Here is an 18,627-nt window from a genome sequence, read left to right on the forward strand (position 1 = left end):
GGGAAACTTCATGAAGGATTTAATGTGAACCTAACCTTAGACAAGGTGTTCCCTAGATGCCTCCTAGCTCAAAGGAGGTTGAAGGATCTGGATTGAGTAGCAGGCAATTATTTCCTTCACGTGGATGGGAGCATCAGCAAACGTTCTATATGCTAGGAGGCCCCTCTGAAGACACCTGTTGGCAACTACTGGTGTGATGGCACACATATATAATCCCAACACTACACAGGAAGGCCAGTAGAGTCAGAGGTCTGAGGCCAGTCTAGCCTACCTACACAGTGAATTCCAGGCCACCTAGAGGAGAACCAGAGGACTCCCTGGTTGTATCAGAGTCTCTCAGCTGACATGCAAGGAAACTGGAATCCTCAGACAAGGAGGGGCCTATGCAGTCAGCTCCCAAAACTGCAGACTATGACATGCACCCATGGCTGTCATGTTCACAGCATTTGGTGCCCAGCTCACAGGCAGGATGGTTCCAGGGACTCTTGGGAAACTAAGGACCCTGGGAGGAGTTTGCAAAGCCTGGGAGAAGTTCCTTGTTTAAACAGCTTACTCCCGCCCCCCCCCCAAATTTGTACCAGTAGTCTCCCCCGTCCTCGCTCCCCCAATGATCTTGCTAATTTCTGTCTTCAGGTGACTACTTCAGGACCTGGTAGTCACTAACTTCAGAAAACTCTCTTCTCTGAAACTCAGGTGGCTGGTCCCTGCTACCCTTGCCACACTCGTTCTTCCTCAAACTAAGTCACTCAGATCATCTCTTTGGCCACCCACAGGAGAAAACAGAGAGAGCTGGATCACATGCATGTGTGCCGGATCAGGGTGGACACACAGCAGAAGGCCAGGTTAACTCAGGGCTGGTGTTTCTCACAACAGCTCCCACCTGCCTCTCCAGGCCACTGCCAAGTTTACAAGGCCACTTTGGCCTCAGAAAGTTTACAGACCAGCCAAATATATCTACCTCTGTAGTCGGACATACACCCTAGCTGGTATCCAAGGCTGTGTCCCACCTAGGAGTGGAAAAACCGAGATTGAGTCCCCACACCAAGGTCTGATTGCCTGTAAAGTCCTGAGGATTCTTGGGCTTTTTAAGGGCAGACCCTAGTCTCACTCCAGGTCCATCTCCAATCCCTTTTGACTGTGTCAAGAACAGGAAGAATCCTTGAAACACCAGAAATATTTTTTTAAAAAGAGGCAGGCAGGGGTGGCTGGCCAGGCTTGTGCTCAGACTGTATTCGCACAGAGACACATGGCAGCTCACATTGGTCACACAGAGACACGTGGCAGCTCACATTGGTCACACAGAGACATGTGGCAGCTCACATTGGCTTTAAATATGGGAAAGCCAGGGCCTTATGGTCCCATGTTGTCCTAACATTAGCATCAGGACGGCCATCACAGTCTGGGACAGGCCAGGGTTAGGGTCTGGGCTTAGGCACAGCCTTACCCTACCCTCTTCACACACTGATATACACTCAGCCCCCCCCACCCCCAACAGGCACACACAGGGAAGGGTAGATTATTGCTGGGCACATGTCTACTTTTATGAGGAATTCTGGAATGTTGGAGGGGTAAATCTAACCCCTCCTATGGCCTGGGCTGGGGCACTTCTGAAAAATGTATCTTCAGGACATGACCTAGAATAAGGGATATGTGCTCTGAGAGCTGGAAGGCAGGTGACCTATCTTGTGGTCTGATGGGTCCCAGTCAGTTCAGTCTATGGTTACACTATGGCCCAGGCCTAGAGGATACAAAGCCCCCATTTCCAGCTCTAACAAATGCTGAGAAAAAGTGACAGCATTGGGCAACCAGAAGGTGGTGGCCTAAGTCCACAACAGGTAGGCACAAGTCTCACTTGGAGGTTGGTGGTGACCAGTGCAATGCTGGGGTCAGAGACTGACCTGGCCCATACTCTGCTCATCTGGACTGGGCCCAAGAAGCATAGAGTTTGGCATTGGCTCCTCTGCCAGCTCCTGGCTCTCCCAGTCAGGGCTAGTTGCCCTGGAGCGCCAGGTCCAGGGTGGAATTAAGAACGCTCTGGTAGCTATATACATTCGTACAAATACATAAATACATAAAGCCCCGAGCTCCGCAGAGAAGAGCTGAAGGGACGCACCTTTGTCCCAAGATGGCCCAGGCCTTGTCAAACTCAGCTGGGCCAGGGGCTGAGGGACGGAGGACACTGGGGACAGTTCCGGCTGTGTTCCCCAGGCCACGACTTGAGTGGACAAGGGGGAACACCACTGTGTAAAACTGTAAACGTCACTGAGAGTAGCTGCTACCGCCAGCCATCGGTGGGGGCCTCGGCCTGGGGGCTAGAGGCGGGTGGGGAGCTCTTCCTCACTGTCGCTGCAGTTTCCACAGCAATCCTGGAGGGACAGGGAAGACATGGAGGGAGAGAGGCACAGCAGGTGCCATTAGTCACCACTGAGGCTGACCAAGGCCAGTGGCATGTCCAGAAAGGGGCCATGGGGTTCCCACAAGACTTAGAGAAGCAGCTTGGGCCAAACACGGGTGGTGTCAGGGGATCGCTTTCTAGCAACAGACTGAAGTCAGACTGGGAAGCTCCCAGGATCTGCCCGAGCAAGACCTCTGTCCATCCCCTGGACAGACTCAGGACAGGGAGACAGATGCTAAGGAAGGTTAGCAGCTTGAAGGGGTCAGGGTGCAGGGAAGCAAGCAGCAGGGAGGGAGCGGGGAGGTGGGCACCAGACTTCTTTCTCCTACATCTCGCCTCTGTCATGGAAGGGCTGCCTGGGGCTCCCCACGGTCAGGCAGCAAGGCCAACCCCCGAGGAGCCCACACTGCTCACCTCTGGAAAGAGAAAAGAGGCCATGAGACCAGCCAGGCGTGGGGCACAGGCAGGAAGGAGGCACCACTGGAAGGGCTGGAAGAGGCTCACTCCCAGTGTCGACGGGCTCTGCCTCCCACCCACTATCCCCGTGCAGCAGGCTGGGGGCACAGGTCAGACACTGAGGGACTTACTTGGCGACTGAAGAGCCTCTGCAGCAATCCCTTCTTGGGGGGTGCAGGTGGCTGGCCCTTCCAGTCCAGGTCTGGGGGAACTGATCCATCCTGTCCAAAGACATTTAGTTCCTGGAAGCATTCAGTCTCCACCATCTATCAAGAACAGGCAGCTGTGAGAGGGGCCCCAGGGATACCCCACCCAGAGACCACCCCACTTGCAGGGCAGTCCCTACCTCATTCTGCCAGGGGATGGACACACTACCCGTGGCAAACTTGTGGTAGAAGTCTTGGTCCGTGGGCTCCAGATCCACGCCCTTTACTGTAGAGAACTGTTCAATGTCCAGAACGTCCTTGCAGTAAATAGCCTGGGGCTGGGGGTGGACAGATAGAAGAGTCAAGAGGCCTTGATCTCAGTCACCCTGGGCCTGGATCTGCCCTGACACCTGCAGCTCCCTGGTTTGGAGAGAGCAGCAACCGCCTCATGAGTCCCTCAGCCCAGTACTCCCTTGTCTCTGAAGCAGTTTTCAACTCTGCAGACTAGGGTCATGACAATGACCCTTTGCTGTGCAGTGACTGAAGAAGGCTGTGCACAGGCCTGGTGCTAGGCTGGGCTGGTCTTCTGCTTGCACAGGACTGCCTGGGTATGTGGCTAGTGCTGCGGTGGGAAGGGAGTACTGGCTCCCTAGGGAGGGGCCGGAGGGGGTCTGCACTCTAGAATGCCCAGTACTGGAATAGTTTTCCCAGCACTTTTCCAGTTCCTGCTGGGAGCTGGCCTCTGCATTCAAAGGCCACTTTCTTTTCTATCTCTACACTTCCTTTTTCTTACCACAAAGGAAGTCAATTAAAATATTATCATGGGGCTACAGGTATAGTTCAGTGGTGTAGAACATTTGCTCCATCCCTAGCACACACACACCATCTACAAACCTACGTACTGATAGACGCATTATCATGACCATCGTGTAAAATGGTGTGTCTGACCTGAAAAGTCTGACGCTCTCTACAAGATTTACCACATGTGACTGTAATTTTATACCAACGGATGTACTGAGGCATAAAGAAGGCTTGAGCCTGTGAGTTCAAAAGCGCACAAGGCAACACAATGGGACCTCATCTCAAAAAATAAAGTAGAAAGTATTATTCCTGATAGCCCCCCCCAAAGGGTACCCTCATGTTAAGTATGAATAAAATTTATATCCATATAATAGAATATTATTCAGCTTTGGAAAAGAATGAAGTATTGGTATATGCTACAACATGGAGGAACCTTAAAAGCCTTCTTGGCAAAAGAAGCCAATCACAGAGGACCAAGCTCAGCAAGACTCCATCTACCCACACACCGGAAGCATCCAAAGTAGATGGACATAGGAGAACAAGCTGTTTCCTGGGACAGGAGGGAAGAATTTTGAACCCAGTGGACACAGGGCTTGTTTAGGTTCTGAAGAAGCTGGTGAAAACATTCTGATCTTTTTTCTTTTGGTTTTTCGAGACAGGGTTTCTCTGTGCAGCTTTGCGCCTTTCCTGGAACTCACTTGGTAGCCCAGGCTGGCCTCGAACTCACAGAGATCCGCCTGGCTCTGCCTCCCGAGTGCTGGGATTAAAGGCGTGCGCCGCCACCGCCCGGCACATTCTAATCTTATGTGGTGACAGTCATGTGACTCTTTCAATTGAACTGCACACTTTATATGTGTTAACTGTGAATTCATCTCAATAGAGTTGTTAAAAATGTATTGTCAGCTGCGCATGGGAGCACACGCCTTTAGTTCTAGCACTCAGGGGGCAGAGGCAGGTGGATCTCTGAGTTCAAGGCTAGCCTGGTCTACAGAGTGAGTTCCAGGACAGCCAGGGCTACACAGAGAAACCTTGTTCCTAAAAATAAAAACAAACAGCAACAACAAAACTGTCAAGTGCTGGCTCAGAGGTTAAATCCTGCACTGCTCTTCCAGGGAGTCTGACACCTCTGGTCTCCAGACTCCGGAAGTCACATGCATATACCCATACACAGATACACACACAGACATTTTATTTTTAATAAAAATAAGAACAAAAACAAAAAAGCAGGGCTGGAGAGATGGCTCAGAGGTTAAGAGCACTGACTGCTCTTCCGGAGGTCCTGAGTTCAATTCCCAGCAACCAACCACATGGCAGCTCACAACCATCTGTAATGAGATCTGATGCCCTTTTCTGGTGTGCAGGCATACATGCAGACAGAACAGTGTATACATAATAAATAAGTAAATCATAATAAATCATAAATAAATCAATCATAAAATAAAAAATAAGAAAGCACTGTCAAGCTTGTTTTTTCATCTACTGCTTCTGTTAAGTTCCAAGACACTGATTTTATTTCTCAGTTTGAACAAATGACCCACAGGCAGTGTGACTGTTTCAGAGAGTGGGAATCAACCTGTGCAGCAGCCCCAGCCTGAGGCAGCACGATGAAGTCAGACCTGCTTGGTTCAAGTGCCAGCTCACTGACAACACTCATCCTCTCGGAGTGGGTGATGTCTACGTGAGCCATCCCTCAGGCTCCCTCACTGGCTTTCCCCCACTTACACTCATATCCTCTGTGACCCACTCCCACACCTCACATTCGGGCTGAAACTCCCCAATGTATCCTGTCACACTTAGAGCGTGACATAGTTCCTGCTCTGCACACACTTGTTCCAATCATATTGGCCACACAGTTGCTGTTCCATGTCCCTGGGCTGATCCTGCCCCAGGGCTTCAGTGTCTGCCTGTTCCTTCTGCCTGTAATGCCCATGTCCTCAAATCTTGGCACGATTCTCTCTTCAGTTCTACTTAGGCGTCACCTTCTTGGAGATTGCCCTGTCTAAAGCGACTACCCCCACAGCTGCCTTCCTAGCCCACTCTCTTTCCCGTCACTCAGGACTGTCGGAAAGCCTTCCTTGCTTACTTGTTTGTTTTGGTGCTTCTCTCCATTAGAGCATAAGGACAGGCCTGACTCCATGGACCTCATTATCTCCAAGGCCGACACATGTGGAATTCAGGTGTTAAATGCATAAACACATGTGGTTGACAGCCACCAAGCTGCTCAGTCCATCTCCTGAAGGCTTTCCCAAGTACTCCTGGCCAACTGTCAACACAGGACCCAATCTCCACAAACTATTGGGAGGGAGGCAAGGGCCAGAAGGCATGTGATCCAGTTGTCCAGTGAGGCTCTTCACAAGAGCTGCTCTCTGTTCCCTGGGTAGCTGGCTAGTGAAGATGTGAGCCTGAGCTACTAAGCCACAAATGACACTCCCTGGGAAAAGATGCCTGCCACTGAAGACTAACCAATCACAGTGAGGGAGGAATCAGGTTCCTGTAGTGCTCCTGGAGCATCGCCATGTCCACCCCTCGTCCTAACCTAGTACACTAAAACTCACACTATGTTGGACTTCATACATGCACATGCACACACACATAAATGCTCACACATACACTTTTGGGAGGGCAGCCCAAACCATTAGATGGGGTTTTCCAACATCTGTACTGAAAGTGACCTGGCCATTGCTCCAAGGCCCCCTGCATCCAGGCCTTGCCTGACCATTAGCAAGGGTAGGTAGGACTTACATCAGGCTTAAAAGGCGGTTCCAGCATTCCAGCTCCCAGCCTCTTGAAATTCAGTTTCTTGAAAAGGGGATGCTCCTTTACCTCACAGGCACCACCTCCACGACACCCCAGGCGCTCAGCAGGGTCCTTGCTGAGAAGCTGCAGCAGGGCAGGGTGGTTAGGGTACCTTTGGGCAGCTGAGGCACCCAGCTCCAGCCCAGCACAGGCAGTCAAGCCCATAGCCTGTAGTACCTGAGAACAGAGTGAGCGGGCCTGCGGGGAGAAGTGCTCCTCCGGGTAGTCCTCGGGCACCTCCCTGACCAGTCTCTCTACTTCCTCCCGCTTGATCTTCTTCTTCCTCTGCTGGAAGGGTGACTGGCCTGCAATCATCTCGTACAGGAGGCAGCCTAGCGCCCACCAGTCAGGGCTGAACGTGTACCTCTCATTCTTCACCACCTCCGGAGCTGGGCGGGGACAGGAGTCAGGGCAGGGAGGGGTGAGGAACAGAGAGCCCTTGGAGGGGGGGCCAGAAACAGAAACTAGGGGATCAGTTCAAACACCCACCGGCCTGGTGGGGACCTCATCTCATCAATGAGAGCTGATGTGGCCCTGCACGGGGGTGGGTGTCACACCAAGGGTCCCCATGTCCAACTCTTCCGTTTTTTGTTTTGTTTTGTTTTTTGAGAACCAACTGTTAATTTGTGTGTGTGTATGTGTGTGTGGTGATCCCAGTGCTGGAGTCTGTTTAACACAGGGCCACACACATCAGTACTCTATGAGCTACATCATATACACCCAGCCCCAAATTCATCACTCCTTTTTTTTTTTAACATGAAGTTGTTTGGTTTTATTAAAAGTTGGCAATCAATTCAATTATTTTAAAAACAATTCAACTTCTGAATAAATGTAAGCCAAATCAGGACCATGTAGTCACTAATTTGTCACTTCTGGATTGACAAGGGGATGAAAACACCCACTTGCTGACACTTCCCACCTGCCCGGGCAGGCTCCCGGAGAGTCCTCCTCCCAACAACTTTCACCTCAAAGCCTCCAGGAGGCAGCTCGGATGAGGTTTTACAGTAGAGGAAAGAGAGGCTAAAAGTGGAATGCCTGGACCAAGATAGAGCCTGGAAAACCTGGACTGTACTGTGGCACACAGCCCACATGCTAGGTCTCCACTGCCCCTATCTCAGATGGGCATCTTATTCCAAGCACGGGCCATGCAGGGTAATGATGGGCCATGGGAATGCATTTGGTTCCCTTAACCCATCCAATCCTAGGTATTCAATAAGCATCCAGCAAGTGACTAGCAGAGGTTCATAATGGTGGGACCTGGCTACGTCTTGGTCTCCTAATCCACAAAAAAATAGCAGTAGCAGTGTTGGTATGGGATATCTACTCTCTGAGGTGGAGACATGCGCCCCCTTCAATACAGCAGTGGGTAGGCCAGGCCTAGGACAGCAAGGGGACCCAGGAGACTGGTATATTAGATCAAAGGGACTTACCCATGTAGCCCACAGTGCCCACACGGCCTTTGATGGTCTGGCCTTCAGGCACATGCACAGCTAGTCCAAGGTCAGAGATACGGATGTGGCCTGGGTAGGGGTTGAAGCAGGTGGGTCCATTGATAGGCCAGGCCTTCCCATCTCATCCCTCCCACTTGGGCCTCCTCACCCACCATGGTCATCCAGCAGGATATTCTCTGGCTTTAGGTCCCTATGGAGAGAAAAAGACAGGGTCAGATGCTACTGTTTTCCAGGAAGCCAGACATCCAGCCTCTTGTAGCTCAAGTGCCTGCTGAGATCAGGCAGGGAGCAAGGTGAAGGGCTCATTTGCTGCCGGGGTAAAAGAGCCCTGCTCTCCCCAGGCTGCAGCCAACTCAGGGGAACAGGGCAAGCACCGCCAGAGCCAGCAATCAGAGCTTTTTAGGGTAGTGAGAAGTGGCTCCAATCCAAAGAAGTGAGGAGTCCACCCAGTGCAGGGGACCCATCTGGGGGAAGGGGAATCCCTGGACATCATCCTTGGTCTTGTTCACCCTTGACAATGAAGCTCCCTTCCCCCTGGGGGCTGACTCCACCTTCTCTGTCACATGAGGCTACTCAAAGGGCCGCTGTAAGGCTCAAATGAAAACGTCATCCATAACCACCATAAGCAGAGCTCACTACTACTGAGCCCACCTTGGGGTCTCCCAGAAAAAGAATTCAGGTTGGAAGCAGGGAGCTGACTAGCTCAAGGTCACACAGAGAAGGGTGACAAAAATCAGAATTCACACATTGGTCAGCGACCTAGATCCCAAAACCTAGGTTTGAAGCACTCAGATCTATCAAATGTGGGTGAGTTTGTGCCTGGAGCCAGTGTTGGTTTGTGGTTAGACAAACCCCAGCCACCATCCTTCCACTGTCTGGCTGGATAGACAGCCTTAGTGGCCACAATCCCACCTGACTGCTGCCCCCGTCCAGGAAGGATCCAAGTCCTGGAAGAGCAGTCCAAGAAGCTCAGCCCACCTGTAGACAATGCGTTCCCGGTGCAGGTCCTCCAGGCCGCAGCAGATCTCGGCAGCATAGAAGACAGCACGTGCCTCAGGAAAGCCAGCCTGGCCCATGTGGTAGATGTGGAACTTGAGGTCACCTCCATTCATCAACGTCAGCACCAGGCACAGTGCATCCTTTGTCTCATAGGCGTAGGCTAAGCTCACCTGTGCTCAGGAGAAACAAACCTTCAGGCAGGAGCTGTGGGGGATGACTAGGGCGCATGCAGGAGAGAGAGACAGAGAGAGAGAGAGAGACAGAGACAGAGACAGGGAGGGAGGGAGGGAGTGTGGGAGGGAGGGAGGGAGGGAGTGTGTGTGTGTGTGTGTGTGTGTGTGTGTGTGTGTGTGTGTGTGTAGGAGCGAGCGAGCACGAGCTAATGGCAGCCACCCAAACAATCTTCTGTGTGCCACTCCCTAGGGCTCAGCAGGCTTCCTGAGCCTGGAATAGCACTCCTACCCCACCCTTCTTAGGTACTGCCCAGGGCAGGAAGGGACAGAGCAGAGGGCAGTCCCTTTGGCAACAGGGAGGGACTTTAGCCTGGTGGGTGGGGATTGTAGATGACAGTGTGACCAAAGGGAAGGGAGAGAGCTCCTGTGTACTTACTACAAACCTACTGTTCACTTTTTCCAGGATCTGCTTCTCATTGAGCGCCATGGCCTCCCCTTTCCGCTTCTTGATTCGTTTCTTTTCCAGTTTCTTGCATGCATACATCTTGCCTGTTGCCCGCACCTGGCAGGCACACACCTGTAGCCAGAGTAGACAGGGACAAATGGGGGCCAGCCTTGCTCTTGCTGGAGGTGGGAGGGTCCAGGCCTACCATACCCAACTAGTGTGCTCCGCAAGGGCACCAGGCGGAGGGCGCCAGGCACCACTCACCTCCCCAAAGCCACCTTTGCCCAGGACTCGGTACTGCCTAAAGGTGTTTTTGGTCACTGGCTGCCTATAGGCAAGAGTAAAAGAAACAAATATTTATGCAGGGATTCCTAGGAGGAAACCCCACAAGCTCGCCTATCCCAGACCGGCCTGCTGGGAGCTCACCTTTCCAGCCACTTCCACTGCAGAAAACGGTTGAAGTAGATGCTGTCGAGGTAGTCAGCAAAAGGGGCCATGCTCAGGTACTCATGGGTCAGCCTGTTGAGACAGGATCAGCCCGTAGGTATAAGACCCTAACAAATGCAACCTCAGTCTGAAGGCCCAGGCCTCCCACTGCATGACTGCTCAGCCCACAAGCAGCTCTTGTCCTTGAGCATCTTCTCACTACTGCACCGAGCAGGAGACATGCATTCCGTGCTGAAACACAAATGGGAGGCAGCTGCTAAACTCAAGCAGCGTGGACAGGGAGGAGCTGAGCTTGCCACGGACTTCAGGGACCACAGAAGCCCCTTTCCTTAGCACAATTCAAGACTTGTGGGTATGGAGCCTTACCGGGTCAGCTCCTGGAAGAGGTCTTTGCAGGGTCCCTGCTCTAGCCGCTGGGCACAGTTACTCACCAGCTGCCGGGGAACTTCAGGGATGAGGTCAGGACCCTAGGGACAGGCCACAGACAGGTCACCGCAGAGGGCTCTCTTGGACAGCTGCCTACTCCCAAGGCAACACTGCCAGATGTCTGTGGGTGCCAAGGGTGGCTGTGGGTAGGTAGCGCCCTAGCTGCCTCTTTGCTGAGCTCCTTTCCTGCCCCCTCCCACTTGAGACAGGGTGAGACAGCCACTGGCAGGCTGCCCATGGTGCTGCCTGGAATAGCTCCAAGGCACTCACTGCCCAGGCTGTGGTCACTCCTCTGCCTGTTGTCACTGGGCCCTGCCTGCTGGCGTCATTCCCTCATCACGGCTCCCTCATCAGGGCTCACTCACCGTTGGGCTCAGAAAATTCTGCATTAGTCGCCGCCCACATGCCTTCCGCTTCTCATCAGGGGTCACTTCATATTCAGCCTGCAGGGTGAGAGGCAAAGAAGCTTGGGGCTGAGAAGAGTGACAGATTTGGGAAAGGGCGGTGGCCTGGACCTCTGCCTGCCTCCGTGCTGGGCTGGGCCCTGGGGCGGGGTACTCACCACCCCATCTAGGAAGGCAGTACAGCGGGTCAGCTCAGGCCTCGTGGTGCAGAACTCACGGAATAACAGACGCCCAATGGGCTGACGCTCGCACAGGCTGTGGTAGTCACGCTCTGCAGGCCAAGAGGGGAGCTGCTGGGCCACAGACTTAGAACTCATGGCAGGCACTCTGGCATCTACCCCACATCTGGGATCCAATCACTTCTAGCCCCCCAAGAGTGGTTTATCTTCTTTGGAACCCTCACTGCAATCCTTCGACGGGCACCGTTACCCCAATGTAACTTGGGGGCTATGGGACCCAGAGAGGTTGATTAATTAACTCAGTGTCACACAGCCAGGAGTCTGGACTCCAGAGTCCAGGTTTCCCGGTTCACAGACTTGCATGTCACAGTTCTGGGGTTGGGTGTGGTCTGTGAGGTTCCGGCCCAGCCCAGCCCAGCCCAAGTCTACACCTGTTGCCTGCCTGGCGAAAGTGCGAGAGGAAGCTGTGGCTTCCGCTGCTCTCAGCTGGGCCTCCTTCCCAAGCAGGGTACATTCTACCCACATACAAGCCATAGCAGGGGCCGGGGACAGCTTAGGTACTGTTCATTTCCTCAGCCAAGACATTAAGAATGGGGTGAGCCCTTCTGCCCCCTCTAGAAACAACCGGGTCGTACTTCTCTAGCTTGGATGGGTGCCCTCAGGTCTGGTCTGGATAAGGCTCGTAAGCACAGGACTGATGTTCCAAATCTGCTGGCCCCAGGCTGCCTTTCCTTCCTCCAGTCCAGACCAGCCCTCCTCTTCCTCATGCCCACTCCACTGACACCAGTCAGTACTGAGTCTCTGCCCTCCACCCATTTCAAACCCAGGAACTGAAACTGGGATGGATCATGTAGTCTCAATCTTCCTAAGCACTGGACACCCTATGCCCCATGTGCCCCTGTGCCCCAGGGCAGGGTCTGGAAAGGACCTCACCAAGGCTGAGGCGAAGCTCTTCACACTGGCTGATATGGGGGAACTGTAGCATCTGGCGCCATTTCTTGCTTTTGCCTTTGCGATTCCCGCCACCACCTGCAAGAGCAGTCAGGAGGTGGGTCTCACCGCAGTCCTGAGCTACCACCACACTCCAGCATGCCTTCACAAGTTCCAGGATACACATGGTCCTTCTGGACACCCATGCTGAGGGCTCCCAGGATGAGAACCAGAAAGAGCAGTGAGGACATTTCAGCAAGAGGTTTGCCTCATCCACTCCCCCTACTCAACAGGAATTCTACAGGTTAAGAAAGTAGACGAGCCAGGCGGTGGTGGCGCACGCCTTTAATCCCAGCACTCAGGAGGCAGAGCCAGGCGGATCTCTGTGAGTTCGAGGCCAGCCTGGTGTACAGAGAGAGATCCAGGACAGGCTCCAAAGCTACAGAGAGAAACCCTGTCTCAAAAAACCAAAAAAAAAAAAAAAAAAAGAAAAGAAAAAAGTAGCCGAGAGCCCAGCTGTAGTCCCAGCACTCAGGAGGCAGAGGAAGGCAGATCTCTGTGAGTTCCAAGACTCAGAGAGCTAGAGCTATTACACAGAAATTCTGTCTTGAAAAATCAAAAAAAAAAAAAAGAAAGTAGATAAGAAGCCAGGAAGTGGTGGAGAACATCTTTAATCCCAGCATTCAAGAAGCAGGTGAATGAAGCCTATATGTCAGTTCCAGGAAAGCCAAGGCTACATAGGGAGACCCTGGCCTCAAAAAAAAAAAAGACCAAACAAATAAAAAATAAAGTAGACAAGGCGGAGGGGTCACCTAAGAAGCCAAGGCACGCCAGTCAGAGATTATATGTAGCATGGGACATACTTGAGATACCAGGGGCAGCCTGGGCAACCTCCCAGGCCCCTAACACCAAATGCTGCACCAGAACTATCTCCCTGCCCACAACAAGGTGGTGACAGGAGGGCTGGCATCAGGATGCCCCTACCCCTGCCTTGACGCCTGTCTGCCTAGGTGAGCCCCTATCTGTAGCCACTGTAGCCACACAGCAGCAGGGACATCTCCAGAACCCGACAGGCAGGGTAAATGTGTGCTTTGGCAGTTCCCACCCCAACCTGGAAAAACAGTGAGAGACAGGCAAACTGGACTAGAGATTTGAAAAATGAAACCACAAAATGGGCTGGGGATGGTGGCCCACACCTTTAGCCCCAGCATTAGGGAAGCAGAGACAGGGTCTCTGTAAGAGGAAGGCCAGCCTGGTCTACAGAGCGAGTTCCAGGGCAGTCAGGGCTACATAGGCAAAGTCTCAAAAAACCAACCAAACAAAAAACTCACACCGCAGGAAAACAGAGCATGTCAGAGAGGGAGCCACATGTGTCTCTGAGACAACGCACCAAGGATGGTGGGAGAGGCCTGAGCCTTGCAACCTCCAGGACCTGGATCTGAAACTCCAATGCACACTTTCGGCCACCGCTGCACCACCCACACCACCCAACTGTCGTGGCACCTCCACAGGCACTGGAGGGTGAGTGGGAGAGACTGTGTCCAGCACTCAGTAGGGCTATGGAAAGAGGCAAGACCCAGCTCCAATTCACTGATAACTTTAGGCAATTAACCTCCCTTGCCTGGCCTCAGTTTCCCCAGTACTGTCTCCACCTGACCCAGTGTGAGGACTAAAGGAGGAGAAGCTGCCTTCTGGGAAAGGGGCAGGGCTGGGCCCCTGACTGGGCTCCCCGAAGGAGGAGGAAGTGCTGCAGTGTCCCTTGAGAAACTCTCCGGTGGCCCTGCTACAGCCTGTACCCCATGCGCCCCCACAGCCATTGCTTCACCGAAAGTGAGCAAGAGATCTCCACTCCTTAACCGATGGCAAGGCCTCCCCAGAAGGGGAACTCCTCCCTCTCCCTCCACCCAGGGCCCTCACCCACCCTCCATTTGCCTGCCTCCCCCAGAAGTCACTTCCTCCTCTCCCTCCTCCTAGCTCTATCAAGGCAAGAGCAAAAAGTCACATGCAAATATCCTGTCCTAGAACTGGCTGCCAATCTGTGGGGCTCCTCTCCACCGGACCCTGCCCTCCTTCGGCATGCCTCTGCCACCTGGGAAAGGAAGAAAATCCAAGTGAGGGTGCACACCCCCAGGGTTCTCCCACCTAACCAGATAATGCACAAGTTCATGAGAAAACTGAGTCTCTGGATGGTGAGTTCGGAGCCTCAATGTGACAGTGAGGGGATTCCAGCCCAACCACCAAATCCAGCTCCTTACCCACCTCTAACATGACTAGTGTTTATTAAAAGCCAACTGACCTTTGATCCTAGCACCTGGGAGGCAGAAGCAGGTTGAACTCTGAGAGTTCGAGGCCAGCCTGTAGTCTACATAGCACACTCCAAGTAAGCCAAGACTATAGAGAGAGACCATCTCAAAAACAGAATCAACAAAAAAGAGCCAACTGTATACATATACCACAGGCTTCCCAACTGCTGAGTCTCTGGTCACTTGGAAAGCTGGCCCCAAACTGCCAGCTGTTTTGTGACGTGATTCTGACACAACCAGTTCATGGGTAACAGAAGACTCCATGGCACTGAGGCTTTCCTTAAAATTTATATATAAAAAAGGAACAATGATGTTGAGGGTCAGGAGGCATGTCAAAGGCCGTGCAGGTGTATATGGGGTGGGGGGTGGGGGTGGGCAGAAACATAGCCAGTTCGGGGTACAGGTCCTCTGGGGAGGCACTAGTTCTCACTATGGCCATGCTATCCTACGCCTCACCCAAGATCCAACAAAGCCTATCCAAGAGTACCCACAGCCACTGGTCCAACAAGGCAATGCCCTCAGGGGGCCTGAGGCCCGAAATGGCTAGCCCTAGGAAATGAGGCCTGGCCCCAGCTCTCCTTACCCCTCCTCCCTGGCTGGCTGGATGACGAGGCAGAACAGAATCAGCAGATGCCCCCAGAGGCTGAGAGGAAGGCCCAGCCCCTGAGCTTGATAAGGGGCAGGAGATAAGATAGCCTCTCTTGGGCACTAGGGACCCAGCCTGCCCATCCCATTTCCAGGCAACACCTCCCTGGGTGCACTGGGTAGGCAGAGGACCTCAGGTGCTGCACCACACTGGTGGCTTCTCTGAGGTTCCTATAGACTCTACTGGGTACCTTCTGTCCTAAGCCTGTCAACTACAATCTTGCTGGGTAATCTGGGGTTAGTCGCTGGTTTGACCCTCAGTTTCCCACCTGTAACCTGATACAGAGCAGTGAAGCTAACGACTCCTTCAGCCTGGAAGCCCATCAAAAAGTGGAAAACTGTCACCATGTTCTGGAGTTCCTTGTCGGTCCCCCAGCACCCTGGACAGAGTGGGGCAGTATAGGCGTCTGATGATTATGTCTCTGAGGTAATGTGGCAGTGAATTTAATATCTGGTCCTGTGTCGCCTAGGACCCTCACAGAGCAGGTGTAAATTAATAAGGAGCTACTCGGAAGCATATCCGTGTGCACACACACTAATTCCACAAGACTGGTTTCCCAGTCAGGGTTTTAACCTTAGAGTCCGAACAGGCCAGTTTGCTCTGTCCCATTTATTTCTTTGTGCGTCTGCCCTAACAGGTCACAGGCTTGCTGAAAGCAAAAATCGTTACCCATTCACTGGGTTTCAGTGTCCAGAGTCTCCTAGTGAGTGGTGGTTCTATTGGTAATGTATGCGTCTAGAAGTTTCCCCATGTCGGTTGGGTTGTCTGTGCAAAGGCTTGGTTCATTCATTCTTCAATCTTTACAGATTACCAACTTTGTGCTGTTCAGAGCATCTGGGCCTGGGGCACGTGGGGCACCTTCCTGCCTCTCACCTTAGAAGGGGTCTCAGACACACTCTCCTGAAGCTCACGTCCCACTTTTTATCTTCCTTCCCTTTCTCCTTTATCCCCCCACCACACACCCGACTCGACGCCCGCGGCGCGACCCTCGCCCCTCTTGGGCCCCTGGTTCCGGGGGCAGGTGCAGGGGGCAGGCCGGAAGGGTTCGTATCCGCGCTAAGAGTCCGGGTGCAGACTCCAGGGCACGAGGGTAGCTGGGGCCCGGGCGCCCCGTGGAGCTCCGAGGTCGCGCGTCTGCGATCCCCGCATCCGGGCCTGGCCGCCCGCCTGCCTGGCCTCACCTTCCCGGGCCTTGAGTAGCACCGTGTTCGCTACGATGTTCTCGAGCTCCATGGGCTGCAGCGCCGCCCGGCCCGCCAGGCCGCGCCGCCGGCCGGGACCGCCCGCGAGAGCCGGAGCCGATGGTGACCGGCGCGGCTCGGCTCGGCTCGGCTCGACTGACCGCGCCGCGGCCTCCCGGGCCTCCCCGGCCTCCCCGGCCGCCGCCGCCGCCCGCCGCGCACTCTGCGCCCCTCCCGGGCCACCGGCGCAGCCCCGCCCCGCCCCGCCCTCTGTTTACTTGGCTCAGTCAATAGGCGAGCGGACGCTCCCCGCGCCAGACTGCTATTGGTCAGCCTCTTCGTCCTGCCCCGCCCACGGAGCCGGGAACTCGCTCTGAGCGGGGAGGGGGCGGGCCCCCTTGCGTCGCCTCTTCCTGGTTGGACTGCGGGCGGGATTCAGCCCCTAGGTTCGAATTTCTAGGCCTTCGTAGGATGCTGAGCTGCCAATTAGGGCCGAGCCTCCGCCGGGGAGTCGGAGGTGGGCTCGGGGGGGGCCACGCCCAGGAGACAAAACGTATGATTGGATTAAGGAAGCGTCAACCATGCAGCAGTGCAATCTAATTGGGTCACCGGATGAAGGCGTGACCGAGTGACTTTGGCTCCCCGATGGGATTTCTAGGGTTTGTTGCGATCACGCTGTGAATCCTGCCGGCCAGCAGGTAGCTTGGTTAGCATGTGTCCCCTTCCGTCGTGTCTTGGGTCAGCTGCTTCTGAAGGGCGCACGTCCTGAAACGAGCAGAGGACGGAAGGAGGCTCCTACCCCCCCAGCGGCGCCTGCCTCCAGCCCAGCCGCACCCCGCCCCCGCAGCCGGATGTTGTGATTTCTCTCCTCCCACCCGCCCGGCCGCCTTCGGCTTCTACTGCCTTATTAGGCAGCGCTACAATCCCAAATCGTTGAGGTTGAGTTCACACCCATTATACAGGTGGGGAGCTGAGCCGCTGGACGTTGAGCGGCTGGCTGCACGCCGAGACTGGGGGAAAACAAGTCCGAATTTTTGCAGCTCATCAACACACTATAGTTCAGCTCCCCACTTCCTCCTCCCCACCCCTTTTCGCACAGCAGGAAACGGAGGCTTACTCAAACTCAGGGATTAAGAAACAACCGGATTCGACTAAGTGTCTTTGATCCATATTCATTCATTCCTGCAAAAATACTGCTATTGTCCCAGGCACCCAGCCAGGTGCCGGATATAGTGGTGTCAGCAAGAAAACCAAACTCTCAGTGCTTACGTGCTAGGCGGGAAGAAAGGTGGTAATAATCCTGTAAGTGAGCACAGTAATGGGTGGTTTTAGAATGATGCATGCTACTAAAACAAAAGATCTAGGGATGTAGCTTTGTTTGGCGCGCTTAGCATGCCAAACACCCAAGTTCATTAAAGAGACCAGAATGGGTCTCAGGATGTGACGTAGATCCAGCGGAGGCATTGCGCATCCTAAGTAAGTTTGGCCAGGAGAAAAAGCATGGGCGGCTTCAGAGTCCGGTGGTCTGGGGTGAGACAAGAAGCAAGAGTGTCAGCGAGATCACAGAAGGCATTGTGGTGTACAGAGAGAGGTCTGTTCAGTGAAATATGAAGCCCATAGACGGATGATTTGTACTTAGAAATGATAGCTCTGACTAGTGGACTGTTAGGTACCAAATGAAGACTGTTGTGTCCGAGTGAGACCTGAGGACTGAGTGAGAAGGTGCACATTTGAAGTTTTGATGGAGTGGAGGATGGAAAGAACCGTCTGGCTAAAGAGGACTTTCTGCATTTTCAAGGATCTGTAAAGGTGGCTGGTGAGATAGTTCAGCTGGTAAAGGCACCTGAGGCCAAGCCTGACTAAATAGGAAGACCGGAATTTGATCCGGGATTCAAATGGTGGGAGAGGACAATCAACTCTACTTGTGCTCTAGCTACACACAGTAAATTAATTAGTTAATGTAAGTAAAGAAATACATTTAAGCAAGTGCAACATGAATAAGGATCTGTAGAGGAGGGAAGGATGGCTAATATATGTAGCACATATATTAAGCACCGAAGGGCAGAACATCTGCAGTTTATGGGTGGGCACTGCGGTGAGCAAGGGTCCTCGGGCTTCATTTTGAGGGTAATGGGGAGTCATGGAGGCAGATTTTAAGTAGGGAGAGTAGATTTGCTTTGCTAAAGGGCTCCAAGATGCACTGTGGAGGTGGGCTGTGAAAGGCAGGCACTCTGTGTTGGTTCCATCTGGGGGGAGTCCAGGAGATGCAGGGGCAAGCCCTGATGCTCACTAAGATCATAGAAAGGAGATTTTGCTCACTTGGGTCCATGGTAGCATAGCATGTTTCCAACCAGATCTTTGAAGCCAAGGAAGGGACCAACACAAGACAGCTGGAGGTCACTTGAAATTCATTGTGGGAGCAGGGCAGGGGTGGAGGCTGGGAGGAGAG

The 18,627-nt window shown here is 53.5% G+C and overlaps 1 protein-coding gene across 3 annotated transcripts; it reads right to left on the reverse strand.

The window, feature by feature from the left end:
- Positions 1 to 1,210: 1,210 nt before the first annotated feature.
- Grk6 (G protein-coupled receptor kinase 6) lies at positions 1,211 to 16,329 on the reverse strand. Of its 3 annotated transcripts, none has more exons than XM_052729681.1 (16): positions 16,179 to 16,329; positions 12,052 to 12,147; positions 11,098 to 11,210; positions 10,901 to 10,978; positions 10,476 to 10,576; positions 10,089 to 10,181; positions 9,927 to 9,990; positions 9,654 to 9,794; positions 9,024 to 9,214; positions 8,198 to 8,235; positions 8,025 to 8,114; positions 6,772 to 6,983; positions 6,541 to 6,678; positions 3,198 to 3,335; positions 2,983 to 3,117; positions 1,211 to 2,366 (listed from the first exon to the last, which is right to left on the reverse strand). In XM_052729681.1, the coding sequence occupies exons 1-16, from the start codon at positions 16,228 to 16,230 to the stop codon at positions 2,313 to 2,315; spliced, it is 1,734 nt and encodes a 577-aa protein (XP_052585641.1). In that variant the 5' UTR covers positions 16,231 to 16,329; the 3' UTR covers positions 1,211 to 2,312. The 3 variants fall into 3 exon arrangements, with proteins under 3 accessions (XP_052585641.1, XP_052585642.1, XP_052585643.1); XM_052729682.1 differs by having other exon boundaries at positions 1,211 to 2,811; XM_052729683.1 differs by lacking the exons at positions 9,927 to 9,990; positions 10,089 to 10,181; positions 10,476 to 10,576; ... (2 more) ...; positions 12,052 to 12,147; positions 16,179 to 16,329 and having other exon boundaries at positions 1,211 to 2,368; positions 9,661 to 9,773.
- Positions 16,330 to 18,627: the final 2,298 nt, after the last annotated feature.

This window comes from Peromyscus californicus, unplaced genomic scaffold, assembly GCF_007827085.1.
Source record: "Peromyscus californicus insignis strain IS unplaced genomic scaffold, ASM782708v3 Scaffold_8__1_contigs__length_139910024, whole genome shotgun sequence".
Classification (NCBI taxonomy): domain Eukaryota; kingdom Metazoa; phylum Chordata; class Mammalia; order Rodentia; family Cricetidae; genus Peromyscus; species Peromyscus californicus.

Excerpts from the sequence above, each read along its gene's own strand:
- Grk6 (XM_052729681.1), bottom strand. The coding sequence starts at position 16,230 with ATGGAGCTCGAGAACATCGTAGCGAACACGGTGCTACTCAAGGCCCGG. Across the intron at positions 11,211-12,051 it reads AGAGCTTCGCCTCAGCCTTG|AGCGTGACTACCACAGCCTG; the intron begins GTGAGGTCCTTT and ends CTTGGCCTGCAG. Across the intron at positions 3,336-6,540 it reads AACCGCCTTTTAAGCCTGAT|CCCCAGGCTATTTACTGCAA; the intron begins GTAAGTCCTACC and ends GTCCACCCCCAG.